Below are 27,224 nucleotides of genomic sequence, written 5' to 3' on the forward strand. Positions count from 1 at the left end.
TTGTATATTCTTTATTTCTGGTTTTTTTTAGGTCGTCACTATGGTGCTATCAGTTGTGAAGGATGCAAAGGCTTCTTTAAAAGGAGTGTGAGGAAAAATCTGACCTATAGTTGCCGTAGCAACCAGGACTGTATCATCAATAAACACCATCGGAATCGCTGCCAGTTTTGTCGGCTAAAAAAATGCCTTGAGATGGGAATGAAAATGGAATGTGAGTTTAAAATACACAGAGTGGTTCTTTGTCTATCAAGTGATAGATATGCATAGACAAACAGCCTGTTCTGTCAAGTATAGTTTAGAGGCTTGTGGTTAAAATCAATTTCTATTGTTCCTTTTTATAATTTTTCATTATCCAAAATCAAAATTTCTTTAATGTTTTACATTCTAACTCCTAGTTTTTGGATCATTTGCATTGTGAATGTTAGAAATAAGCATTAAATGACATAATGGGTTTGTTGTTGTTTTTTACTTCAACCATGTAGCAGCAGTAGTTGAGGTTTGATAATATTCCAATCACAGCATTACAAAAATAGCTAAGGTGCTATTCATAGTGAAAGGTTTATCTAAAGGTCAGATACCTTGAAAAATGGCAGTATGATAATAAGAAAACAGCCACAGGGCATGAGATCCAATACCCTGACAGTACAACTAGGCAGAACATTGGGACACTACTAAGAAAGACAGCATGACTTGACAGTGATGAGTAACATCTAGGATGGGCATGAAAGTTAAACGATGATAGAAGCAATGAGGTAACTTTTAACTGAATAGAAGCTGCTTTGTAGGTAGCTATTATGCTTAATAATGCTGCCATGTCTGCAGGTATCCAGTCCTGGTTTAGGTTTGATTCATAGTGCCAGAGCGCACAGAAATGCCGTTTACCTTCCCACCACAGTGGTACCTATTTATCTGCTTGCACTGGCGTGCTTTTGAACTGCTAGGTTGGCAGAACTGCTAGCTGGGGCAGAGCAACAGGAATTCACCCTTTTGCACAGATTCGAACCGCCAACCTTCCTATCAGCAAGCTCAAGAGGCTTGGTGGTTTAGACCACATTTCCACATTTCTGAGATTGAACTATTGGGTAGAACTGGAACTGGTGCAAAGCATTCACTTTCACTGAACCAAATTGAGCTAAGACTGTACGCAAGCTAAAGTCCTGCTTTAAGAATTTACATGTGTCTTTGAATGAATTATTTACTGTTAAAGCTCTATATCTTTATGTGATTTAGCTGTACAGAGTGAAAGGAAGCCGTTTGATGTGCAGCGTGAGAAGCCAACGAACTGTGCTGCTTCAACAGAAAAAATCTATATCAGAAAGGACTTGAGAAGTCCTCTAATAGCAACCCCAACTTTTGTAGCAGATAAAGATGGGGCTAGGTATGTGACAAATGAATCTTGCTGAGGTATATGTAATTCTGAGCTCTTTCAAAGTCACAGAACTAGAAGATAGCGTTTAAAACGTGACTCAATTGGTTTCTAATTAGTCCCTAGTTTTGAGATTATTCTTTCTTGTGAGTTCAAATGCTGTTATAATGTATCAGTATGGAACTTTCCATACTTACTTGGATACTACCTGTCTTACATGCTTAGGACTAACACAGGAACACCGCAAGGATGTTTGCTTAGTCCGCTCCTTTATACTCTTTATACCTATGATTGTGTCGCTGCCCACCTTGGAAATAGGGTTGTCAAATTTGCAGATGACACAACCGTGATCGGGCTCATCTCTGATAAGGAGGGTGAAATGGACTATAGAGATGAGGTGGAGCGGCTGACAGAGTGGTGCAGAGTCAATAACTTGCTCATAAATACAAAGAAAACAAAGGAGCTTGTGGTGGACTTTAGGAGACAGAAGAACGAGGTCCAGCCACTTTTGATTGACGGAATTTGTGTGGAGAGGCTAACAACGTTTCGATTTCTAGGCATTGAGTTACAGGAGGATCTGTCCTGGAGTGTTAATACAAGGGGGCTTGTGAAGAAGGCGCAGCAGAGACTGTATTTTTTGAGAATTTTAAGGAAAAACCACCTTCCACAAAAGCTGCTGCTTGCCTTCTATCACTGTGCCATACAGAGCTTGCTCACGTACGGTTTATGTGTGTGGTACGGAAGCTGTACTTCTCAGGACAGAGCAGGGCTGTGTAGAATTATTAAAACAGCAGAGATAATTATTGGCTGCCCACACTCCACCTTAGAACAAATCTATACCACCAGGTGCCATAGAAAAGCACTAGACATATCAAGAGATCCAACGCACCCTGGTCACCATTTGTTTCAGCTCCTGCCATCGGGACGGAGATATAGAACTATGCAGGCAAGAACGAGCCGTCTCAGGAACAGTTTCTTCTCTAGAGCGATTTTGGCCTTAAATGGAAAGCCTGGACTTTGAAGTCATCTTATTTTACTTGTTATTTGTATTATATTTACTGTTTTTAATTACAGTAGGTTTTTAAATTTTGGATTATGCAGAATGCTTTATCTGAGTGGATGTAGCAACTGAGTAATTTCGTTGTTCCCGCAAGGGGACAATGACAATAAAGATATCTTATCTTATCTTAAGTCATGATGTAATAAGAAAATATAGCTTCTTATTCTTATTCTTATTATAAAGGACACAATACAGCTTAATGTATGACAGAACCTTGCCTCAAAGGATTCGTACTGTTAAGGCTGAAATGAGGCTCTGATATTGTAACCTCCCTGAGACATTCCAAGACTTGCCATGTGCTCATCTCTGGCCTTGTGATCCAGCAAAAGCTCTTGCTGGAGCAAGTGGGGAAGTGATTTTTACTGAATTTCCTCTTCCTTCCACAGTCTCCCTCCCAAGTAGCCACTCACCTTGTTCCAGAAAGATCCCCTAAAATTCTAGTCCACATTGGGGGGGGGATACAGGGTAGAGGATGAATTGGTAAAAATCGTTCTTCTGCTCCTTCCCAGCAGAAGTTCTCTCAGTGGAGTTCTGCTTACAGGATATCTGGGTCCAAGTCCTAAAGTGTTTACCTGTCTATATGAGAATAGCCAATATTCACATTTTAAATCAGAGGTGGCTAACTTGTGGCCCTCAAGATGTTGTTGCATGACAACTCCAGTTATCCCTGGCTGGGGCTGACAGGAATTGGCTTCTTACAATATTTGGAGTGCCATCGATTAACCACCCTGCTTTCAAACTTGAAGATATTTTGATAGAGAAATCTATCAAAACTGAAAGGCATGGCACTATTTTTGATACTTTTGATTGTCTGAAAGGGAAATGGTGTGGTTCCTTAATTATAGATTATTACTCATGCTTCCCTTTCTTGAACAGATCAGCTGGCCTTCTTGATTCAGGGATGCTTGTGAATATTCAGCAGCCGCTAATAAGAGAAGATGGTACAGTGCTTCTGGCTACAGATTCCAAGGTATCTTCCGTAGATTTCACTGTACAGTCCATATTTTGTTGCTTCAGTAACGTGCTTTCTATGCAGATATATATATGAATATATCATTCCTCACAAGGAGCACAACTCAGTACAACTATTGAAGGATGATTGTGTGGGGTAGAGCAATGAAGAAAAAAGACTTGGCTCAATCAACTGGCCAATTTATATTTTGTTTATTTTTTATTTTTCAATGTAGTTTTAAATTCATTTCCTCTCCATTGCCATGTTAGGAAAGTGGTATAATGCTTTTAATAAATAAGTTTACTTAACACGTATTCTTTACTAATATATATCTCTCTTTTTTCTTGTGTAGGCTGAGACAAGCCAAGGTGCCTTGGGGACACTAGCAAATGTTGTAACTTCACTTGCTAGTCTCAACGAGTCACTTAATAATGGAGACACTTCTGAAATTCCACAAGAAGACCAATCTGCAAGTGAGATCACTCGGTAGGTACTTCATATTAAAAACTTGACTCATCTCCCAGTCCATTATATGTAGTTAGTTAACTGAATAAACTAAAGCAGCAGCATGCCAGGCTATGGATAATAAGGCATTGCCTTATATTAAAGCATTACTGTTGAGTTCTATATTTAGATTCTGTCATCAACCTGCATAACTTTAATTACTCTGTTTAGCATTTCAGGGAATGGGTTATGAATAGCAAGATAACAGAATGCTACTGTGAAGATACTATGACAGTGAAGGGATTTTCTATTAAACTATTTCTAATTTGCTGTTTTCTAGTCATGGGATTCTACTACAGAGGCTCTCTTTACGTTTGTAATGATACAAGTGTGACCTAGAACAAAAACTCTGTGTGGAATGCTTCTATTCAGAGTTCCAGCCACTTCGTTTCATTTCATTCAGTGACAATGTTCAGTCTTCATTGGATTGCTTGGAAAGTGGGGGTGGGGAATTCAGCCCTTGGAGTTCTTATACCTCCCTTTTGCCAGTTTGGTAACGAAAGGATACGTACTCAGCCTGGTTAGCATGTCACAGTAAGCCAAACTATGGGTTACCAGGACCACGCCAAAAATAAAACTGACACCGTAATGCCATTATACAAATCTGTGGTGTGACCTCAGTTGAAATACTGTGTACTGTTCTAGTTGACTCACCTCAAAAACGCGTATTGTGAAATTGGAAAAGGTTCAGAAAAGGGCACACTTGAACCTTGTGGGGATCCTATGAAGCTGAACGTTGGAAGATTCAGAACAGTTAAAAGAAGTACCGTATATTTGGGCGTATAAGACGACCCCCAACTTTTCCAGTTAAAATAGAGAGTTTGGGATATACTTGCTGTATAAGAAATACGACCCAGCATATAAGACGACCCCCGACTTTTGAGAATATTTTCCTGGGTTAAAAAGTAGTCTTATACGCAGGAATATACAGTACTTCTTCATGCAGCACATAGTTCAACTCTGGAACTTGCTCCCCTGGAGGCAGTGATGACCACCAACCTATGTGGCTGTAAAAAATGGATTAGACAAAGGAGGAGAGGGATTTTCAATGGCCACTATCCGTGAAAGCTATATTTGGCCTCCACAGTTGGAGGCAGCAGTGCTTCTGAAAACCAGTTGCTGGAAGAAACAGGGAGGGATGATGCTCTTGTGCTTGAATCCTTCTTTCCCAGAGGCACTTGGCCACTAGATGGGTCATTTGGCCTGATCCAGCTGGCTCTTCTTATGTGGGCTCCTGAAGAGGAGCTTGCAGCTCCTTTGCTCCTTCCTGGGCTTTTTTATTGCTGCACTGAGCTAAGCCAACCTTTGGCTTACTGTGTTACCTGAATAAATCTTGACTATAGTTCTTCAGTAGTGAGGAAACAGCTTAACCATGAGTGTACGTTCAGACAACAAACTAAGCCAACCTTTGGTTCAGCTCAGCACCGCAAAAGAGTTAAAAAAAAAAGACCAGGATGGAGCAATGCAGCTGCAAGTTTCTCTTTGGGAACCCACACATTTGCACAGCCCTGGTAACTAGTTTGGCTCACCATGTATGACACGTTAAGCAGGACAGATAATTAATTCACTTTTGATACATATGATATGTATCTGTCTACAGAAGTATAAGTGACATTGTGTTTTAATAGACTTATTCTTATTTGCAGAGCATTTGATACTTTGGCTAAAGCACTTAACACCACAGATGGAGCAACAGCTCAGAATCTGGCAGATGGGATGGATCCCACAGGTGGTGGGAACATTCATGTAATCAGTAGGGATCAGTCTACGCCAATCATTGAAGTTGAAGGACCCCTCCTTACAGATACTCATGTGACATTTAAGGTGTGTGTGTTCCCTTAATTTATTTGGGTGAATATGCCAAGAAGCACTAAAAAAAACTACTGCGACTTTTAACAAGCAAAAATAAGTCAGTGAACATCATCTTCTCTTCCCATGCTGTCTGTTTTCCTTGAGAGTTAACTATTTCATTGGAATCTCTTCAGCTGATGCCCATGTTACAATTTATAAAGGAGGGAGCAATGGTTACCCCTTAAACCCCAGTGGTAAATTAAATACATGCTTTCTGGCATCTACTGAAGTCTTTTGACTGAAAAGGTTCTCCAGCTTCGTAAAATTTGAGAGCAGGACACATTACTTGACTATAAAAGGGAAGAGTTTTGTGACTATGTGCCAAATGCCACACATCTGTAAAATTAATATATTTGTAAATTTCAAACTTTTCAAATTGCTAATAGTTTTATGCATTGTACCTGAGTTATTCTATATTCACAGTCTTGAAGTGTTATCCCTAACTGTATTGCAGATCCTGTTTTAAATTCAAACTGATCCTTTCTGAATACAAAGTGTGGCTTCATTTGAGCTTTCATTTTAATGGGGCAGACTTTATATTAAGAAAGCTGGATTAAACTGTTACAGAGTTTGAATGTTTAAAGAATTAACACTATAAAATATAAAGGCATATGGTATATTTATGGTTCCATAACAAAAGGCTCTGAACATGTTCTGTATCCAGAATGCATCTATTAATGATTTTTAAAAGAATTTATGAAAATGGGCTTTTATACATGTACATTTCTGTTCTCTTGCAGTTAACCATGCCAAGCCCAATGCCAGAGTATCTGAATGTGCATTACATTTGTGAGTCAGCATCCCGCTTACTTTTTCTTTCCATGCACTGGGCTAGATCCATTCCTGCTTTTCAAGCACTAGGGTGAGCAGATGATTTCTTTTTAATTTTTTACATAAGGAATTGGAGGGATCTTTTCAATCTAAACTAGCTGTGAAGAATGAAATTATCACACATCAAATGACACCTCACTCTTCCACCTGACTCTTTCATATCCCCACTTAGTTCTCACTAGTCTCACCACATTTCCCCACTATAACCCCAACAGATAACGCAATTTTTCTATCTCCTTATATATCCCAATCTCTATTTCCCCTTCGTACCAAAGCCTTTCCAACACCCCATATTCCGTTCACCCTTATTTTGTTATTAGTGCATGTGCTTCTGGGTTATGAAGCTGGCTTGCTGAAACTAATTATTTGTTAAACCACAACCCCAAATTCAGATGCAACAGTATGCTGAGCTGAAAGAAAAGCTAAATAAAGGTTTCCAGTGTCCTCCTTCCAGCTACACTGGAAAAAAAGAGAGGAGGGGAAAGTGCCATCCCTATGAGGCTAAGTTCATGAACACTGTGCTAATCCAAGGTTGCCAATATTTTTTATACCCGTGGGTACATTTGGATTTCTGAGCAAGTGTTGGGGGTGCCAGCCCTCCTAATCACATACAGACGAGAAAGAAAGTACCTATATGCACACTTTAGAAGTGACCTGAACCTTGGAAAGCTCATAGAGATGAAAGAGGAAGTGGAAATATACAAGTTCCTCATTCAGCCCTCTTCAAGGAAGAAGAGGTAACAACCCTCACCATCTCATGGCCAAGGGGACAGTAAATGGGAGGTAGGGGCTCATAGGCTTCTCAGGCACCAAGGAAGACCTCCTGGGCACCACATTAGCGGCCTCTTGTGTAAACCATGGTTTAGTGTGAAATCCTAAGGCGGCTATCAATTTCAGTTAAACCGTCAGAAAATCTTACACAGATCCTATTGTGTATTTTGCTAGAATATTTTATGTCTATTGTGGGAGGGAGCTTAATCAGTTCAAAGTAACCAGCACATTATCTTTAAATAAGGGTTGTATAGTTTTCTTTCTGTAATCAAGATTCTACTGACTTTTTATTGTATTTTGAAGATTTCTGTAGAACTTGGGAACATTGCTTTCTGGCACAGGCTATGAAGTAGTGTGTTGCATAACTGCTGATATTCTGTTTGTCAGATATTTTGCCTGTGACTTCTTTTCTCCCTCTCTTGATTCTATGGTTCTTTCTTAACTGTAAGTTTGTATGTAACATTACAATTTCTGTGTTGCTGTTCGGCATGGAGACTACCAAGATGGGGGGGGGGGGGGGATCTCAAAAAATATTTGGAATGAGGGGAGCACGCAAGGGACTTTGTAAGCAGCTGCCATGCTGTCCATTTTTCAGGACAATTTTCTTCCAGCTGTAAATGTTTTTTGAATGGGAACATTTGCCCTCCTACAAGCTAACACAAATTCCACCATTCTTTTCAGCACAACAACGCAAGCCAGTCAAACATTGCATATAATACTATTGCATAAAATAAACTTACCTACAATAAAATCCTAATGCAGCCCTAATGCTCAGTAGTTATGAAAAAGAATTATAATCTATGCAGAAAAATGATACTGATAAATCTCACTATATTTATTTGCTTTTGTAACTTTAGACAGGACTGTAATACAAGCCTCGTGCGTGCGTGCTGGAATGAACTATTTACTTTAGGCCTTGCACAATGTGCACAGGTGATGAGCTTGTCAACTATTCTGGCAGCCATTGTCAACCATCTACAGAACAGCATACAGGAAGGTATGTGTGGCCTTTTTTAAAGGCTGTGATTCTAAGCACAGTTAACAAGTTGTAATCATGTCATTAGAACTTTCCTTCCAAGTATATGTGTATAGAATCTGGGTGTTGAAAGTGTCTGTTGGGTGGGAATAAAATTTTTACAAAGTTGTTTCTAGAAAAAATGTTTCACCAACAACAAGGCATGGAGCACACATGTTGGGTTGTGTATTCAGCTGCCACATTGTAGTTGACGAGGAAACCTTGCCCACTCAGCAAGGCAGAGGGGAATACATCAACCACTGTAATGTGCACATATTTGCTTTCTGTCATAAAGGTTTCCTTGAAGAATTTACTGATTTTCATAGTAGATTTATGAAACCAAATCCAATAGTTCTTCAGAAAAACACAAGAATCCTTTGGCTTTTTTGTATTTATTTTTAAAATTATAAGCAGAAATTTTACATGGAGTTCCAAATATGGAACAATTATTGTAGCATATTTGATAGGCACTTGACAGTAACAATTACTGTATGAAAGCCAATGAATAGCCACTTAACTGCACTAGAGAAACTATATGAGAAACAACAGTGCCATGCATGAATTTTGGCTTTATTCTTTCCAAAGAGAACAGGTAACACTTGGAAAGTACTTGCTGGATGTAGAGATTCTGAACTCTGGAATACCTTACATGGTTTGCAAAAAAGGGGTCAAAGTTTGGTAATAAACATGAGTAAAATGTACATCTGGAATTCCATACCTTTCTGTTCTTGCCTACTTTCATTTCTGGATGTAGCAGAGTCTGTCCCAAGAATGCTGCCTTTGTCCAGCAGATATCAGAAATATCAGTTGTTGTACAAAAACCATCTACTAGAACAGTAATGCTATATTACTAAGTTGCAGGCTCATGTATCTACAGGAGAACTTTTTAGTATGATGGGTTTGGTTTTGACTGTCTTGTTGTGCTTCTTATGGGTCTAGAAAAATAAAGTTAGCAGTTACCAACATTTACTGATTTAATTTGTTAAATCCTTTCAAACTTAATTATAATAGGCAGGTTCCGCCCCCAAGCAAAGCCCTCAAAAACAACAGAACTGATGTAGTTCCTCTGGGCAAGGAAAGAGGCAGGATATTCAGAGGCCATGGAGAGGTAGGTGCCCTACGTTTGATTAAGTGTAGGGCTGTAAGATTTTCCAGCATCCCAGATTTGTGGAAAGAACAGGCACAGTGAAATTACTGGCCTCGTGGAAAATAAAGGATCACAGTAGATAAGAGAGCTTGCTGCAACTGTATGGTTGTAGTGCACTGCCTTTTGATTTAAACCAATTTTTGAAGGCCAGGGATAGATAGAATAATTAAAGCAATGTTTCTTGCCCCAAGGCTTGGGGTGTAGGTTAGATTAAACAGCAATACCATTGCTATTCTTTGATCAAGAGAAAAGGACAACTTGCAGCCTGCTATTTGTGCAATGTTTAACAAATGTAGATTAAGGGTTTTCAATATTATGGTGGCAGAAGAGTCATAAATATCTACAGTTATTACCAACACAGGCCAAGGAAAATATTTAAGTCAGGCATCCCCAAACTTCGGCCCTCCAGATGTTTTGGACTACAATTCCCATCATCCCTGATCACTGGTCCTGTTAGCTAGGGATCATGGGAGTTTTAGGCCAAAACATCTGGAGGGCAGCAGTTTGAGGATGCCTGATTTAAGTCATAGTGAGCTTTGCTTATTTTATATATAAGTCATGCAGCATGCAGTTCTTAACAGAGGAAAATGGGGAACTAGTTCTTGAATGGCAACTTTCTGTTAAGAATCTTTTTCTACAAATGGCATCTCTGCTCTCTGCATTGACTTGCATAAATGCAAATGTTGCAGTATAAAGAACAAAAAAAAAACCTCATACTGAGATGGAATCCTTCCATAAACCTTTACAGTTTAAACTCCCTGACATTATACCTATCATCTAAAGAAAAATGTCAAGTGCTCTTAAATTCTGATAAATTACAACAAAGATTGGATTTTCCTCAATCATTTTAAGAAGGAATTGAAAATAGCATGAAGGAGTGGACAGTCTTGAAATGTTATCACACTCATGCCATCTTTTCCCTCTACACACTTCAGCCTAGCACCAGTTCTATAGTTTCCCAACTAGAGCCACCTCCTTACCTTGTACACTGCTTCGTTAATTTTCAGATTGTCTACACTGTTAACAAAATAGCAAGGGGTAAGTTTCTGGCATATGGAGGAGAGTTATACAAGCAGTCAATTAAATCTATGTAGCATTAAAAAGATGAGGGTAAGCTACTGATTCCAGTCTGCTAGATAAAGCATGTATTTCTAAATATGTTATAGAGGAAAACTGTCAATCATCATTACATTAAGCTTTGTCTTTCAAATAACTAGATAACATGCCCGTCTGGGTAATGCATTTTAGGTTACTTGGCAGTCACTTAGGTCTCCAGTGAACATTTGGTCATATTCCAAAGCTTCTGTGATTCAGTACATATGGAAGCTTCTGGTTTACAAATTAAAACTCACTGAGTAAACAGACATGTGGAAAAAAGAATGAAATCTAGCAGTTTGATACATATTTCCATGAAAGACTGCATAGGTTTAAAACTGGTTGTCATCTGAAAAAGTCTAGATAGTTGGTTGACAGTTTTGCACTCTTGTTAAGAGAATGTGTAATGTCTACTTGTAGATAAACTTTCCGGAGACCGAATAAAACAAGTGATGGAACACATCTGGAAGCTTCAGGAGTTCTGTAATAGCATGGCTAAGCTTGATATTGATGGATATGAATATGCTTACCTTAAAGCTATAGTCCTCTTTAGTCCTGGTAAGGCATTTGGTAATTATTCCCTTCTCTTAAATTCTGTTTTGGTGCTCAATTTACAAGAGGGTAACACCAGTTAAATCCAATGCTGAAGAAAATGCTACAAATGAAGGTACTTCATAATATAGTTCAATTAACTGACATATTTTTGTTTATTTTTCCTTTTGGTTTTATTGGGCTTTACTTATGTTTAATATCAAAGTATTAGCCATACACTTTCTTAAAAGCTATATTATCAATCCACCTTTCTGCTGCTATTTCATCTGTCCACATCTGGAATAAACCCAATAGCATGAAATACTCAGTAATACACTTGAGGATAACCCTAAAACAGACAGTGTAAGGCCGGTGGATTGCACTCAGTCTGCTACAGTTTTTCCACAGCCTGCACACCACTTGTACTAACAAGCTTTCCAGGAGGAAGCATTAATAGTGTGGGATGCAGTCTGCAGACACATTACCTATCCTTGTGCCAGAAGAAATACTTAATGACAAAACTGGCCCTTTGCTGTTGGTTTTCAGTAAAGAGCTGAATTGTGCAGGACATCTAAAGTTTGGGAGAAGGCTCTGTTTGCAAAGCTGACAATGTTTTGTATTGGATGTGGAATAAAGAATCATTAACAGAAATATATCTGGTAGCTTTTAATTTTAAAAATTATAAAGGAAAATGCTATTACACCCAACTTATTTGTCTCCCAGTTTCATGTATAGTAATCATTTCTTGAATAGACTTTGGAGTGAAGAATATTAAATATTTTTGTGTTTTTAGTACACTGTATATTTTCATTGTTTTTACTTTTGTACATTACCTGATAATGTTTACATGACAGGAAGTATATAAATATTTTGAAATAACTTTAAATCAATGTATTAATGGCACACAAACTTTTGAGTGTCCCAAGAGACTGAAATATTACTATTTCTAATGTCATATTTGTATCCATTTATTTTGTGTAGAGGCCAACCTGCTTATTTTCTGCAGAAAGCAGAAAGTCATGAGATAGCATATATTGCCTCTAGAAGTTTTTCAACAGAAGATTCTTTCTAAAAATAAATGTCATGTTTTTGATACAAGTAAATGCACAATGACATGTTTGTGTTTTCTTTAGATCACCCTGGTCTCACAAGCTCCAGCCAAATAGAAAAATTCCAGGAGAAAGCTCAGATGGAGTTACAAGACTATGTTCAGAAAACGTATCCAGAAGATACTTACAGGTATTTTCTCTCTCTCTCACTTACCTGGAAGTAATTCCTGTTGTTTCCATGTAGATGTGTGCTGAGTTTCCATGTAGATGTGTGCTGAGTAATGTGAGCCATTATTTCCCCCTCTGTCTGTTACCCATTGGAACCTGAATTGGCTTAGGTGTCCTGTGACAAAAAAAAATCCACAAGTAAAGTGTAACAACATTTAGTGTTGTTAGCTAGAGGATTTGTGTGTAATAATAATATATACAAGCTGCTAAAACTCTGAAAACTTAGATTACAAAATTGCTACATATATAAAAGCAGAATATGATTTTAAGACCTTGTAAATAGTTACATTTAGAACCTCATATATTTATGAGGTTACACTCTATTTGTAAAAAAAAACCAGTCAGATAGGTATGAAAACACAAAATTGGATTAACAATTATTTGAACCCTCCCAAGCTAGTTAAAAATATTTGTAAAACGTTTTAGCAAACTTGAATCATTTCATAATCCATCTGCTCTTCGATAGTTATGGGATCAGTTGCCCCATGGTGCTTCATCTACATATCTCCCTTTTCAATGTTTTTAAAAATTGCATTTAATTTACTAAGCTACTGGGGATCCTATTTATCGCTACAGAAATGAATGGAACAGTAAAACTATGCTAATTCTGTTTCAAGCAACTTCTCAAGATAGGATAGGGAAACAGCACTTTGCCTATATTATAAATTCTATTTTTTTGGGTTGTAAATAAATATATGTGTACATTCCTGTGTGCCCCCCCCCCCCGGAAAAAAACCTAATACAATGCACTGCAGGGTTCTGTTGGACTCCAGGAATAAATTTTTACCCAGAAGGTTAATTCTACTCCAAGTTGGCTTTATTGTGATACACAGGATAACACCCTCATAATGTAAATTACTCCCAGGTAAGCGTGTATAGGATTGCTGTCTAAAATACGATACAGCAACAGATTGCTGTATTCTGTTAATTATGAGTTGGAGTTTTAAGGAGTTTGTCCTTGGCAGCATCCATTAGTGAAGGAGAAAGAGGAGGAACATGATGTTGATAGCTTACTTCCACTATTGGAAGGTAGTATGCCTCTGAATGCCAGTTGCTGGGAATTGCAAATGGGCAGAGTGCCGTTGTGTTCATGTCCAGCTTGCAGGCTTCCCACAAACATCTGGTTGGCCTCTGTGATGACAGGATGCTGGACTAGATGGGCCATTGGCCTGACTCAGCAAGCTCTACTTCTGTTCTTATTTCACCTAATCAAGTTGCTATAAGTGGATTCCAAACTGGTAACCTGATGTATACCTTTTCATATTCTACTGTCTTCTTATTTCAGACTAGCCCGGATTCTAGTTCGCCTGCCAGCACTTAGACTGATGAGCTCTAGCATTACTGAAGAACTCTTTTTTACTGGGCTCATTGGAAATGTTCCAATAGACAGTATCATCCCTTACATACTGAAAATGGAGACAGCAGAATATAATGGCCAAATAACAGGCTCATCTTCCTAGAAGAGATCAGTGCGTCTTCACAGATCAACTGAGTAATCATAATTCACTGATTAACCTTGGCATTGTGTACAAATATTTTGATTATGTTCCCTTTTCTTGTTAAATTTATTCCTTTCCACACTGAAAGAACAACTTACTCCTATCCACATTGAAAAACAAGATATTAAAACCTGCAAAAAACGTTTTTTCTAGGATTCACTTCTGCCAGAAGAAATACTTTAATGCCTTTTAATGAATGGTTACAGGGAATTGCTGAACAAGATTTTTATTTTAAAGATTTTAAAAAGTACTTAAGTAAGAACGCTGGCTTGGATCCAAAGAACTGCAGGTGGAGTTCTGCTCATGAAATGAGTCTCTCTTAATCTAAGGTTACCAGATTTTTTTCAATGCATCCGGGGACACTTTTCAACTTCCTACTAAATAAGATGGATTTTGCCAGGGGACTGATTTGAAAATCCAGGGACTGTCCCTGGGAAACGGGGACGTCTGGTAACCTTATCTTAATCCCTCCTCCTTCATGCAGGCACGCTAAGTCACTCCTAAGAGCAGTAACAACCCATGCAGCAGTGCAGGTGGGGCACCACTGCTCTTGATTTTCAGACACAGTATGCCACTGGCACACTCTATTCTCCACAGGATGGAGAGGGGTGATGAGCTCAGGGCTGTGTAGGCACGTGAGGGCATGTGTTTGGCTCTGTCATACCACGCAGGTCTGATTGGCTCTATCATGCCACACAGCCCCAAATTGCTCACCGGGGCAAAACGGCTTGAGCCCAACTGTATCCTCGCCCAACTGCACTGGCTTCCCGTTTGTGGACTACTCTCCCCAGGGAGATTCATCTGGCACCTTCATTATACATTTTTAGGCACCAGGCAAATGTATTTGGGAGGTGGGGTTATTGTTTTCCTCTCAACTATTTATTTTGTGTTTTTATCCTGCATTTTTATCTTGTGAACAGCCCTGAGATCTTCAGATGAAGGGCTGTATATAGATTTAATAATATAAATAAATAGGTTCCCTGAACCTCCCACTCTCCCCTAGGTAATTGTCAGTGGTGCACTGTGTTCAGAAACCAGGAGAGCAGTAGTGTCCTTACCTATGCCACCACATGGGCTGCTGCTGCCTAAGGGTCAGGTCACCCTCCAGAGTGCTATGCAGTGCCACATGGAAGGTTGCAGCTGGCAGAGAAAATTGTCAACACACTTACCCTTGAGCAAGCAGGAGTGCTTCCCACTTGATTTAAGGGTTCTTTGTATCCAAGCCCATATTTTATATATTTTAATTTATATTTTAAAATCACCAGGATGTAGTCTATCATCAGCACTTTCAAAGCACTTCTTGTTAAAGCTATGATTTTGTCATCCTCTTGCTTGTATGAGCAAGGTAAGTGAATAATAGCATTCAGGGTAAATGAATAATTGTGTTTTAAATGCATTCTAATGCTAGTGATTTCTGTGAAAACATAGAAGAGCTGTAGGAGACAATCATTTATGCTACAAAATTTCAATTGTATGTGTTTATTAATAATGTGATCCTTTCAATGAGATTTCTATACTATTTGAAGTTAAATTTACTAAATGTTTACAGCATAAGTGACACAAAGTTTATGGCTCTGCTGTCAGCTGAGTAAGATGCTGTAGAACAGGCATCAGCAATTTCCGGCCCATGGAGGCCATTTTTCCGGCCCACGGGCCGCCCATGAACCAATCCACCCGCTCAGCAAGTCCCCCACGCGCTGCGGTAAACCGGCGCAACGTGGCGCAGGGACTCGCTGAGCGGTGCCGGAAATCACGTCTACGCAGCCGCAGAAGCAATTTCTGGTGCTGCGTACATTTTGGAAATGGGCAGCCAGCACCGGAAATTGCTTCTACGCAGCCGCGGACATGCGCAGAAGTCATTTCCGGTGTTCCGGACATGGGCAGCGCAGCACCGGAAATTGCTTCTGCGCCTGTGCGGCCCATGTCCGGCCCATGGACGATAGTCCATGGGATTCCTCCGGCCCACAGGCAGAAAACGTTGCCGACGCCTGCTGTAGAAGTTATTCACACTAGAAAAGAGCATACTAACTTCTTGGCTTTGTAAAGGGGAACCATTGAAATTTTTGAGCCTGGTGCTGTTTACTTATAAATGCTGTAGCATAAGATGCCTTTTTATTGTGCTGCATCAGCCGCTAAGTGGTGAGGATGCTATCAGTTTCAGAAACAGCAAATGTGTCCTTTAGTACACTATAATTTCAAACTCATTCATTCTGTATGACACTTGAGAATACTATTTTTGGCATATCACATTGTCCAGTACTGTGGTTACTTCAGAATTTGAGGCTTAGTCTTTTCTTAAAGGTTAGAAAAACTGTTTTACCGTCCAAATCCTATATGTGTCTACTCAGAAGAAAGCTCCACTGGGTTCAGTGAGACTTACTCCCAAGTAAATGTGAACAGGATTACAGCTGCTCTGAGCAACCCATAGCTATGGTAAATCAGTGTACGGTAATTTAAAACAGCTTGGGTTTCCCCATCCCAAACTCCTTTCAGGAAGAATTCGACTGACATCACCTTCTTCACTTGTCACATTATGGCAGGTTGCTAGGTCACATGACCCAGTTGAAAGGGGGTTAGAATAGGTCTCTCCTTGCTCTGTCGTGTCCTTTTGGGGGAGATTTATGATAGTTGATCCCCGGCTGAGCCAGAGTGGGGGATTTATGCTGGTTTAGAGTCGGACACTCAGCCAGGAAAGCCAATTCTCTCATCCTGGAGAATCTTTGGTTTGAATTGCACTCATCCTGGAGAATCTTTGGTTTGAATTGCACTGTTTGCCATTTTCCTAGCCTCCACTTGCAGTACAGCATGTTATACTCTGAGCCACTTTGCATATGGCATTTTCCCTACCTGGGCCTAATTCTGTAGGAAAAAGTGTGCAGTCAGCTGTATGCATATCATGCAGCTGCCCATTTCCACATGCTTGCATCTGTTAAGGTGTGCTTTGTTCTACTGTATCCAAACACACATAAATAACTCTTGACAAAATAGACATTTCAATGATTTCCCCACTTTGCAAGGCTCATGGAAATATATTTCCACACAGATCTTACCTCTATATAGGAAAAGTATCGTGCATAAAGGGACTGCCTGCTCCCATAACATAAATTGGTGGATTCTTTTTAAAGTTTGGAGTACTAAGAAATATTTATTGTGTTACAACCTGTCAAAATGCTTCCAAGGGCTGGCCATTTTCTGTTTGATCTGTGTTGCTTTATTTTTAAGACAATGTGTTGTCAATCACACAAAAACAACTTCTCAGATTGCCCTTCAGTTGAGATCATATTCCAACAAGGTTGTTTTTTGTCTTTCTAGTTAAGCTCTCGGGTGGAATGTTGGAGGGATGTCTTACAGGACCAGGCACAGTTCAGTCACCTATTTACCCCCATTCATAAGAATCTTCATTTATAACCTACATTTCAGGAAGGAATTCAGTGATTACTTAAGCTGGCATAGCCCCGGAGATCCAAATCAATTACACTTCCTTCTTTTAAAAATGTTTTAAAAACAGGGTGAGATACAATGTAATGCAAGTGGCCTTCACAGTGGGCAATTTCTTCCTCTCCTCCCCCCATTCCGAACCCCCAAAACCTGTTTTTGAGAGTTGGGAGGCCCTCTGGAGCAGTTTTTATGGGGGCACAGGGGGCTGGAGGGTAGAGAAGAGAATCCAGAATCCTTGTGCAAGCAGATTTCTATTGCGTAAGTGGACAGACAACATTGGGTGTCACTTCCTTTAATTCACAGAAGAACTGCTGCAGAGGAAGCAAAACAGTGTTGTGTTTCCTTGATTTACTGTTTAGCTCCGACTTTATTCCTAAAATGATTTGTGTACATGCAGTCAATAGGACTGTGAGCACTGAATGTCTTGCAGTGTCAAAATCATGCTTAAAATTAATCAACTCTGGTCTTAATTAAAAATGACAAAAGACCCAACATGATGAACCTACTATGGTATTGTGGTATAAACAGATATAATCATATATTTTAGAATATGTATAGTGTCAATACTTTAGTGTGCACTTTTAACGAAGAAATTTGTAATTTAAATGATAAAATATCCTAAAAATAATTTTTAGTACAATTTTGAGACCAAAAATGATTCCTTATAAAACTCAGAGGAGCATATACTTTTAAAAGTGATGTCTGCTACACTGAAATCTGTGTGTTGCAGGTTTGCACAGCTTGATCCACAAACTTTAAATTAATTTAGTTGTGCTTTATTTTGGATCCAGCTGAAGTACTGTTTCTAAATAGTGTCATTTAATGACTGCTATGAAATATTTCAATATTTAATTTTTTGCTAAAAGGCACCTGTTTTGTCATTCACTGTTTCCCATCTAACCTAGCTTGCATATTCTTAAGAAAAAAAAGTGTATGTAATTGTTCATTGTTGATTAATGTTCAGATTGTCTAGGGTTACTTAGCAAGCATCCTTGGAAGCAAGTTCCTTTTGAGATCAATAAGGTACATGTATTTATCTATCTACAAGATTGGAAACCTCAGCATTTAAAACGAATTTACTGTGTGCCCTGCCAATTATTAAATAAGATGGCAATTTTGAGTTTAATTGATTTCTGAGGGACTTAGACATGCATGTCTATTAGTCTGCAGCCTCAGTGGATTATGGCAGAGCCTATGTGGCAAGCTAACTTACATAGTGTTCTCTCCCAGAGCTTCGCTTGCCATGAGTTACAGGGCTTCTGAGTTCTGCAGACAGTTTCTGTGAAAGGAGAGTCATAATTTTAAAAGTATGTGTCTGTAGGTGTTCCTATTTCTTCAAAACCAACTTGTGATGTAACATTGGAGGGAGGAAGAATATGCCTTTGATTGGGGGGGGGAGTCAAATAAAGTGTAGCCAAGCTCTTGAGTTCCCCTAAAGAAGTGCTTTGGATCCCGGCCATATTTATTTGTGTGTATGATGTTTTATGTGCTTGTATCTAACTTAGTCTGGTATATTATGTACAGTGTAATATAAAGTGTGTATGTGTATGTATGTATATAGAACTATGTACAGCCATGTAATCATATATATCAGATTTCTATATGTTAACAAAAAAAGATTTATAAATGCATTGCAAATATTGAGCTTCCTAAATTTTATTTCTTGCTCAAAGCTCAGTCCTGGTATGATCATATGCATCTCACTTTCCTCGGTAGAGTAGGCACCTGTTTCTAAACCCAGGATGTATTTGCACTTTTTCTTAAATACTGAAACTATTTAATAGTTCCACATCTTATTTCTAAATACACACAAGCCCTGTTGAAATGAAACGAGGTTGTGTAGTGATAGTGTTTGGTGAATTGCATCTGTGGACCATAAACATTTCTATGTTTTTGACACATGCAAAGGGGGCTTTTAAAACTCTTCTGAAAGGTTTGGCTTTTTTTAAAAAAATACAGTCTTTTCTAAAGCATGTAAAGCTTCATCACTGTGTTTATAATGTCTGTATGTCCCTTGAAGTTGCTAATGAGAAGGAACAAGGTTGCTGCAGAACAGATGTGTGTAGTTCTGTATTGACAACCATCTTGTGTAATTGAGCATAAGGCAAACTGCAGGAGTAGCATCATAAATGTCACTATTTGCTAGCTATGTAATACATGGCACCATATATTTCCTGGCAAATATAATATATTTCTTTTTAGAGAGACAACTAAAAAGAATATTTTTAAAAAATCAAGTTTTTAGGAATTGTCTTATGCTAGTAGTGAAAGTCTATGGAAGGTTTCCAGATAACCTGTGCAGGAAAGTAGTTTGTGTGTTACAGACAATATTTCTTACTGTTCTACCTTCCCTAAAACCTGTTTATATAGCTTCTCTGGCTTGCTTAGGCATTCTTTCCTTCTTTTCCCATGAAAGAAACTTTGGTTTCAGATGGCAACAGTTGGTCAAGAATGTCAGCTAGCTGAGCATGCACGAGTAGTATAGAATGTGGTCCAAGATAATTATGAACATATTTTAAGGGAGACGTTTTCTTTTAATGAAAGAGCTGTAGATTTGTGAAGTAAACAAAGGACAAGATGTTTCCTGGTACATTGAAAGATCTCCGTCAACATTCCAAGAAAGACTGATTTTTCCCCTTCCTCTTTTGGCATGTGTGGATGAGAGGCATGCACCCAAGCAGGAAGCCAAGATCTTACAGGCTATGGCAGGTCTGTGTGTGCCTCCCATGTCATCATCCAATCTTCACTTTCTTTTGCAGAGCATGAAGGGCGGCAGGAGGTTGATGGATGTCTTGGGAGGTGCACACACTTTGCTTTTTCCACAATGCCTTGGCACCCTATCCACATCCTTCCACATTGAGAGGGAAAGGAGAAAAATGGGTCTCTTGTGAGGATCACTGCACATGCAGGTACCTTGGTTTTTGAACAGAATGTGTTCCGGGAGTCCATTCGACTCCCAGAACCATTCAAAAACCAAAGCACGGCTTCCGATTGGCTGCAGGAGCATCCTGCAGCCAATCGGAAGCCGTGCTGGATGTTTGGCTTCCGAAAACCAGAACACACACTTCTGGGTTTCGATCGTTCAGGAGCCAATTTGTTCGGGAGCCAAGGCATTCAACTTCCAAGGTACCGTAGGACTGAATTGTACTAGCACTAGGAAGAACTATGCCCAAAGTTAATTCTTGGAAAATAAAGCTTGCTATTCTCTTCACCATCTTAACAATCCTCCTGATGCCTATACAGTCTAAGACCTGATCTCCACACATTTTCCTACTGGTCAGTGCTCTAGGTCTGATCTTTTAAAAGTTTTGGTGAACTTGCACTTGCAGGATTTGAGTTCTGACTGTAAAGTTCATAAATGCTCCTTTAAGTTGGGTGCACAATCCTTGGAGAAGCATTTCTGCCCAGCTTCGATTTCCTGACCTGCTGCTTAATAAATGTACATAGTGGTGTGTGGTTGTTGTTTTTTAAAGAAAAGAAATATTTCAGCTGTGGATGTTTTTGAAACATTTTTGGCAGGAAGCTCCATTGATTTAGTGTTATGACAATCGGTACTCCGTTTGCTTTAATTAAAGTTAACATTGAATAGAAGACTTCTATCATAAAATGATTTCCCCATTTTTTTATTGTTCCTTAAAAGGTACAATCCCCTGTAACGGAGGTACTAACCTGATTTCTGATTCTGGCCAATGGATGATTTAAGCTGTTTCTGGAAACAAGTATGTTACTTTTGCCTTCTGTACCACATTTGGAGGGGCAGGGGTGTGGAAAAATGGAAATCTTACCATAAGGCTAGAGGAGTTTTGAGTAGTCTATTGACCAAAATACAGTATATTTACTTACAGTATCTATGGAACTCATATGCCGAAAAGACTTCTGTGACTAACCACTAATTCTAAATATTATAATACCATTGTTCCCAATAGTTTTGTAACAAAAAACTGCTCATATTTATCCATTATATAATTGTTGTATGTATTTGGAAAACCCTTCAAGCGCTAAGCTCTTATTAAAGCTAACCTATTTGCCACAAGATAGGTGATAATTCCCTGGGGTATCTTTTGTAACCCTGTGCTTTTCATCGTCTATTGTCTCTGTATCTTCTTTTTTAAATACAAGGTTTAAAACCTGACAAAAGCTGTTGCTTCCTCACAGTTTATTTTGTGAAATCAGCTTTGTAAATGTAATAGCATTTAAAATAGCATGTTCTTTTTTATCTGAATTTTTATATCTAATCAATGTCTTCAGTCATGAAGAGAAATTTGCATTGTTGTGTGTGTATATAGAGTATTGCAGTGCATGCTTATGCATTTTATTAAATGCTGTCTAAACGTGGCATTATATTGTTGTGGCTTAATATTTCTTCCTACAGAAGGTTTATACTATTAAAATAAATAAAGACCCTTATATGGCCTCTGAGTTCTTTTTTCAGAGCAGGTAATTATGGCATAACTATAAAAGTTGTTGAATGGGTTCACAATATTCTTTGAGAATGCCTTGAGAGTAATGTTAGGATCCAAAGAATTGTTCATCTAATTTTACCTGCCTAATTGGGTTTTATCCAAGTGTTTCTTCGACAGAAGAATGTGTCCCATCCTTGTCATAGGGCAAATGACTTCAAAAAAGGAGGATTTTAAAAGCAGTTTGCAGTGCTTTGGGTTGGCCTCTGCCTAAAAGCAGAGGAAATAAAAAGTCCCCATTGGGCATGCCTAAAATACCGGTAGCTCTTTGGATACTGGCCCGAGAACTGGAGCAGTTTTAACTGTATGGAGAAAAACGCCATTTTCTTGACTGGTTGCGACCTACAAAGCCCCACTTGACTTTGGACTGGGTTATCTGAAAAACCAACCACTTTCTCCCTGCTGGTTCTCATTGGCTCTTTCTTTCCTGCCTATTTCTGAAGGGCATTCAGTTGGAATGCGGGAGAGGACCTTAGTTGCTGATGCCAATCTTTCTCCTTGCAAAAGGAGCATCTCTGATTACCTACTGTAACAAATAAAATTTTTATTTAGAATTTGGTCCATTGGCTGAATTGAAAATATGTTGACTTTTTACACGTTTATTTTGTGGTGTTAATTGCTTTGACCATAATTTGGTGGAGCGGCGGGATACAAATTTAATAATCATGGAAGAAGCTCCACATGGTGATAGTATTCCATTCAATACAATTCCTATTGGCCAGGGAGGAAGCATCTGAACATTTCTGAGTGCTGAGCTGTGGGAGATGCATTTACTTTTTATTCCACATTTTGAGAACCTTGCTTTTTGAGAACCTCTTGCTTGGACTACTGCAATGCGCTCTATGTGGGGCTACCTTTGAAGGTGACCCGGAAACTACAACTAACCCAGAATGCGGCAGCTAGACTGGTGACTGGGAGCGGCCGCCGAGACCACATAACACCGGTCCTGAAAGACCTACATTGGCTCCCAGTACGTTTCCGAGCACAATTCAAAGTGTTGGTGCTGACCTTTAAAGCCCTAAACGGCCTCTGTCCAGTATACCTGAAGGAGCGTCTCCCCCCCCATTGTTCCGCCTGGACACTGAGGTCCAGCGCCGAGGGCCTTCTCGGTAGTGGCATCCACCCTGTGGAATACCCTCCCACCAGAGGTCAAAGAGAACAACAATTATCAGACCTTTAGAAGGCATCTCAAGGCAGCCCTATTTAGGGAAGCTTTTAATGTTTGATGGATTTCTGTATTTTAATATTTTGTTGGAAGCCGCCCAGAGTGGCTGGGGAAACCCAGCCAGATGGGCGGGCTATAAATAATATATTATTATTATTATGGATTTTTATTTTAACAAGCTGGCTTTCTTCACTCCACATATGATCAGGGTCACTACATATTATTTAGGGTATGTTTAAGAAAAAACGTGGTTCCACAGGGGAAAGATAGATGCCATACTCAATTTATTTTGGAAATCAAAGCTTTGCCCTCCTAGTTCATTTACTCCAATGCTGAAAACTCGGTCTTGTACTGAAGCCGCCGCTTCAAACTTTATAAACGAGCCGAAGCATTTCGACATTCCGCTGGCGGCGTTTCCTCGCAGCAGCATCAGAACAGGATCTCGTGCAGCGCAAAGTTGTGAGAACAGCCTGCGTAACTTTCCCATGTACTCAAATGGTATATGCCGGTGGTTGCAAATCAGCGCCGCCAGCCGAACGTCTGGAATGCGCGTTTGTGCATTTTTCTGAATGCCTCTCCGTTTGCGCAGATCTAGGTATCTCGCTCTCATTATTCTCTCGGATCGCAGTGTCAACAGCCCCCGAGGCTTGCACTTCCTTTTCCGATGCCCTACCCTCCGATTCGTCCCGCCTCCTCCTCCGCGCTCCCGGAAACTACAATTCCCGCATCCCCTTGCGATCGGCGCTCCGTTTCCGGCCCGGGTGGGTCGGAGCAAGGAAGTTGCGCCGCCGACTCGTGCCGCCGCTCTTGGCTACGCGGTGCGCGCGGGGCTGCCGGCTGCCGCCGCCATGCCGATGAAGGGCCGGTTCCCGATCCGCAGGACGCTGCAGTACCTGAACCAAGGCGACATCATCTTCAAGGACGCCGTGAAGGTGATGACGGTGAACTACAACACGAGGGGGGCTTTAAGCGAAGGAGCCAGGTGAGCGGGGACCCCTCGAGCAAGGAGCCTCCCTCCGTCCCCCTGTCCCAGGGATTGTTGCGCATCTCTCCGCGCTCGCTGTGCACTTCGTGCAGGGGCTGGGGAAGGAGCCCCAACGCAAGCCGAGCTGTCCCCCTGGCGTAGGGGAACCGATAGATGCGGGATTGGAGTCGGTCCTGCGCAGGCCATCCTCGTCCATTGCCTGCTCCGGTGCAGGATAAATTCGGAACAGGAAGACCTCCAGAGATGTCTACCTAGATAATCAGCTCCATTGCCTAGCAGCTCCTCTTATACCATCAAGTTTCTTCCAGTGGTCAACTGAAATCTGCCTTCCTGTAGTTCAAGCTCATTAGATCTAGTCCTGCTTTCTGGGCAGCTAATGTTCCTCGGCCCGCTTTGAGACAGCACAGTTTCCTCATGCAGTCAGATGAAGCAACAGCTTGCTGTTGTTGTTGTTATTGTTATTCCTTTTTGTGAACCACTTTGAGATTTTTTTTAATAAAAAAACAAGCAAGTGGTATACACATTTTATGAAACGAATAAATAAAATAATGCACAGCCCATCTTTGCAGTTCACCCTTCCATTTTATCTTCACAACAACCCTTTGAAATAACTTGAGCCAGCTACCATCTCGAAAGCCTCAAAAGGGCTGAGCATGGTTTTGAACAGGGGCTGTCATCCTAGCTCACTATAACCACTGCATCATATTGGCTCCCTGTAGCTTTTATTTACACCACAGTAACTTTGTTACTCTTCCTCAGTGTTCATGGACATTTTGGTTTTTCAGCAACTGATTAGCATGCTATTTTGGCATTGCTTATGCAGATATATCTGCTATGAGATATACTGGAGGGTGAGGGAAACCACCTCTGAACTTGGGTTCCTGCCTCCTGAATCTGATGCCTTTTCTGTCCCACACACAGAGCCGCCTTTTTCTCCTTTTCTTTGGCAAGAGTCTTAAGTTTCACTGAATTCATATTCTAAAAGGCTGAGTGCATCCACTCTCTTCCTTACTTTTCTCCTGCTCTTTCCACAGAAAATTTGTGTTTTTCAACATACCTCAGATTCAGTACAAAAACCCTTGGCTTCAGATTGTGATGTTTAAGAACATGACACCATCGCCATTCTTAAAATTCTATTTAGGTAAGTAACATGCATGGTTTTGTTTAGCTTTTGTTGAAGTGCATTGGAATACCCTCTGCTTAGGCACAAACATCATCCCAAGACTGACAGTTGACAGGTGGGTAGGATCACTCTCCAAAGAAGACGGTGTCTTCAGAGCATCCTGGTTGAGGCAGCTGCCTGTAGATACCCTGTCATGCTCTCTCCTCTGCAGATACTGGAGAGCAAGTCCTGGTTGATGTGGAAGAGAAGACTAACAAAGAGATCGCAGAACATGTTAAGAAAGTTCTTGGTAAAAGCGAGTAAGTAAAACACACACACACACACACACACACACACACATGGCTCTGCTTGTTTTTGGCTGTAGAACCAAACTTTTGAATCTACCCCATTCAATTAGACTGGGATAAGGGCAATGTTTTAAATGCACACAAACATGCTATTAAAACTCCATCCTCCTGCAGGCTTGAGTTCTGGACCCTAAAATAAGCTTTCCGGAATGTAACCCACATATCCTTTGTCATAAATGACCTATTTAGCCATTTGTGGCACCACTTGATGTCTTGAGAAGGCTGGAAAAAAAACACCTTCATTCTTTAAATTTACAAAAGCCTGGTCACCTGGAGGCAATGCTTGCTTGTTCCAGGTGATCTGCGAATTACAAGCTTACACTAAATGCTTATTGTGGATAAAGGTTGTGCAGCACTTCCCAAAATGTTCAAATATCGGGGAGCTTAGAGAATAGTCAAACTTAGCAGCAGTTAATGTTCCTACAGTCCTAGCGTAACACAGCCCTGTGGTGCCAAATGAGTAGCACGGCAGACTTGGAGCAGCTTTAATACTGAGAGAAGCCCTAAGCACTCAAGGGCAGAACTATTATTACAGCAGTCATATGTTCCCAGCAGTTTGACATGAAATGAAGCGAGGCGGCAGCATGTCAAATACCAAACAATCATTTGTGATAGAGGAAGTCATTGTTAACAATTATAATTTGCTATTAAGAGAGGAGAGGACCAGTGGCTTTCCAGGTTTGGGGCCTTCTAACTCCTAATAGCCATAGCCAGTTTGGTCAAGAGTTTCACTCCCAACACCTGGAGGGTCACGGGTGCCTCAACTGTACTTTCAAGAATTATGTGTGAACTAGTTTGCGATGCATTGATTACTGTCTAGCACTTGTCCTTACACCAAATTTCTTTTCTTTTTTGTAGGGAAACACTGCAGGGAGAAGCACAAGAGAAAATGAAGCTACGGCATCCCGCAACGTTTGGCCCCAAAAAGTACCACTTGCGGGAATGTATGTGTGAAATTGAAGGCCAAATTCCCTGCCCTGGTAAAGTGCCATTACCAAAGGAGATGACTGGGAAATATAAAACTGCCATGAAAGAGAGTGCTGCTTCCTAAGCCAACTTTCTACAGCAGGGAGTAAAGCATTTAGACTGACATGCAAGTGGGCATCTTAACACTGATGACAACACATTGGTCTTTTTACAAACCATCATTTAAGTAACAGAAAAATATCTGGACTTACTTAAAACAAGTAAGGATGAATCTTTTAAATAAATTCTGGAATTGTTCTTGTGATGGACTGGATTGTGAATATATATGTTTGCCATTTGTTTTTAAATCAAAGGAGAACACATCTTGGTCGAACCCTGGTTTAATGAATCGTGTGCTTTTTTTGTCTAACATACAACCATCCAAATACAGAATCCTGTCTATATATGTGCCTGGTCTTGGGAGGACAGGCTCCCCCTTCACTCAAATAGCTGCTCTTAGTGGCAAAGGCTCTGGATTTAACAAATCTCTGGATTATGTGCAAGTTTTAGGTATGCCGCAGATCTGTAGGAGCAGTGGAAAAGGGCAGGGTATGGGTTGTATTGGGTGTCAGCTTGACTTCCTAGAGATGGTTATGGTTAAACAGCATGGTTATGGTTATGGTTAAACAGTTTTGGTGTTTATAAAAGCAAATACATCCATGCAAGAGTGAATAATGCCTGCTAAAGTCCCGGCAACAAAGGTAGCTAAAAAGATCTCCAGTGGTTAGATAGGCAAGGAGAAGGACCAGTCCTGAAGTCTGTCTATCCAACTAGCGTGAATGAGGCTGGTTTGCGTAATGTACACGTGGCAGGAATTAAATTACCAGGGCACAGAAATTAA

The 27,224-nt window shown here is 40.1% G+C and overlaps 2 protein-coding genes across 10 annotated transcripts in view; both read left to right on the forward strand.

Annotated features, from left to right (window-relative positions):
* Positions 1 to 14,130, forward strand: part of NR2C2 (nuclear receptor subfamily 2 group C member 2) — a 37,299-nt gene extending 23,169 nt beyond the window's left edge. For 5 of the 9 annotated variants that reach the window (XM_035106526.3, XM_035106528.3, XM_060271386.2 and 2 more), the window contains 10 exons: positions 32 to 211; positions 1,231 to 1,378; positions 3,303 to 3,396; positions 3,731 to 3,864; positions 5,529 to 5,706; positions 6,474 to 6,595; positions 8,193 to 8,332; positions 11,013 to 11,162; positions 12,257 to 12,362; positions 13,686 to 14,130. In XM_035106526.3, coding sequence (XP_034962417.1) covers positions 32 to 211; positions 1,231 to 1,378; positions 3,303 to 3,396; positions 3,731 to 3,864; positions 5,529 to 5,706; positions 6,474 to 6,595; positions 8,193 to 8,332; positions 11,013 to 11,162; positions 12,257 to 12,362; positions 13,686 to 13,860 — 1,427 coding nt within the window. In that variant the 3' untranslated portion in view covers positions 13,861 to 14,130. Of the gene's footprint in view, positions 1 to 31; positions 212 to 1,230; positions 1,379 to 3,302; positions 3,397 to 3,730; positions 3,865 to 5,528; positions 5,707 to 6,473; positions 6,596 to 8,192; positions 8,333 to 9,361; positions 9,459 to 11,012; positions 11,260 to 12,256; positions 12,363 to 13,685 lie in introns of those variants that run through there. The other 4 variants (XM_035106529.3, XM_060271387.2, XR_015948466.1 and 1 more) reach the window with 3 other exon arrangements.
* A 9,651-nt stretch (positions 14,131 to 23,781) lies between these two features.
* On the forward strand, positions 23,782 to 26,641 carry MRPS25 (mitochondrial ribosomal protein S25). The gene is made up of 4 exons (XM_035106533.3): positions 23,782 to 23,944; positions 24,982 to 25,088; positions 25,282 to 25,369; positions 26,276 to 26,641. The coding sequence occupies exons 1-4, from the start codon at positions 23,811 to 23,813 to the stop codon at positions 26,466 to 26,468; spliced, it is 522 nt and encodes a 173-aa protein (XP_034962424.1). The 5' UTR covers positions 23,782 to 23,810; the 3' UTR covers positions 26,469 to 26,641.
* The last annotated feature ends 583 nt before the right edge of the window (positions 26,642 to 27,224 follow it).

Source organism: Zootoca vivipara, chromosome 2 (genome assembly GCF_965207765.1).
Source record: "Zootoca vivipara chromosome 2, rZooViv2.hap1.1, whole genome shotgun sequence".
Lineage (NCBI taxonomy): Eukaryota > Metazoa > Chordata > Lepidosauria > Squamata > Lacertidae > Zootoca > Zootoca vivipara.

Coding starts and splice junctions, on each gene's coding strand:
- MRPS25 (XM_035106533.3), top strand. CDS start 23,811: ATGCCGATGAAGGGCCGGTTCCCGATCCGCAGGACGCTGCAGTACCTG. Junction 23,945..24,981: donor GCTTTAAGCGAAGGAGCCAG/GTGAGCGGGGAC, acceptor CTCTTTCCACAG/AAAATTTGTGTTTTTCAACA. Junction 25,089..25,281: donor ATTCTTAAAATTCTATTTAG/GTAAGTAACATG, acceptor TCTCCTCTGCAG/ATACTGGAGAGCAAGTCCTG.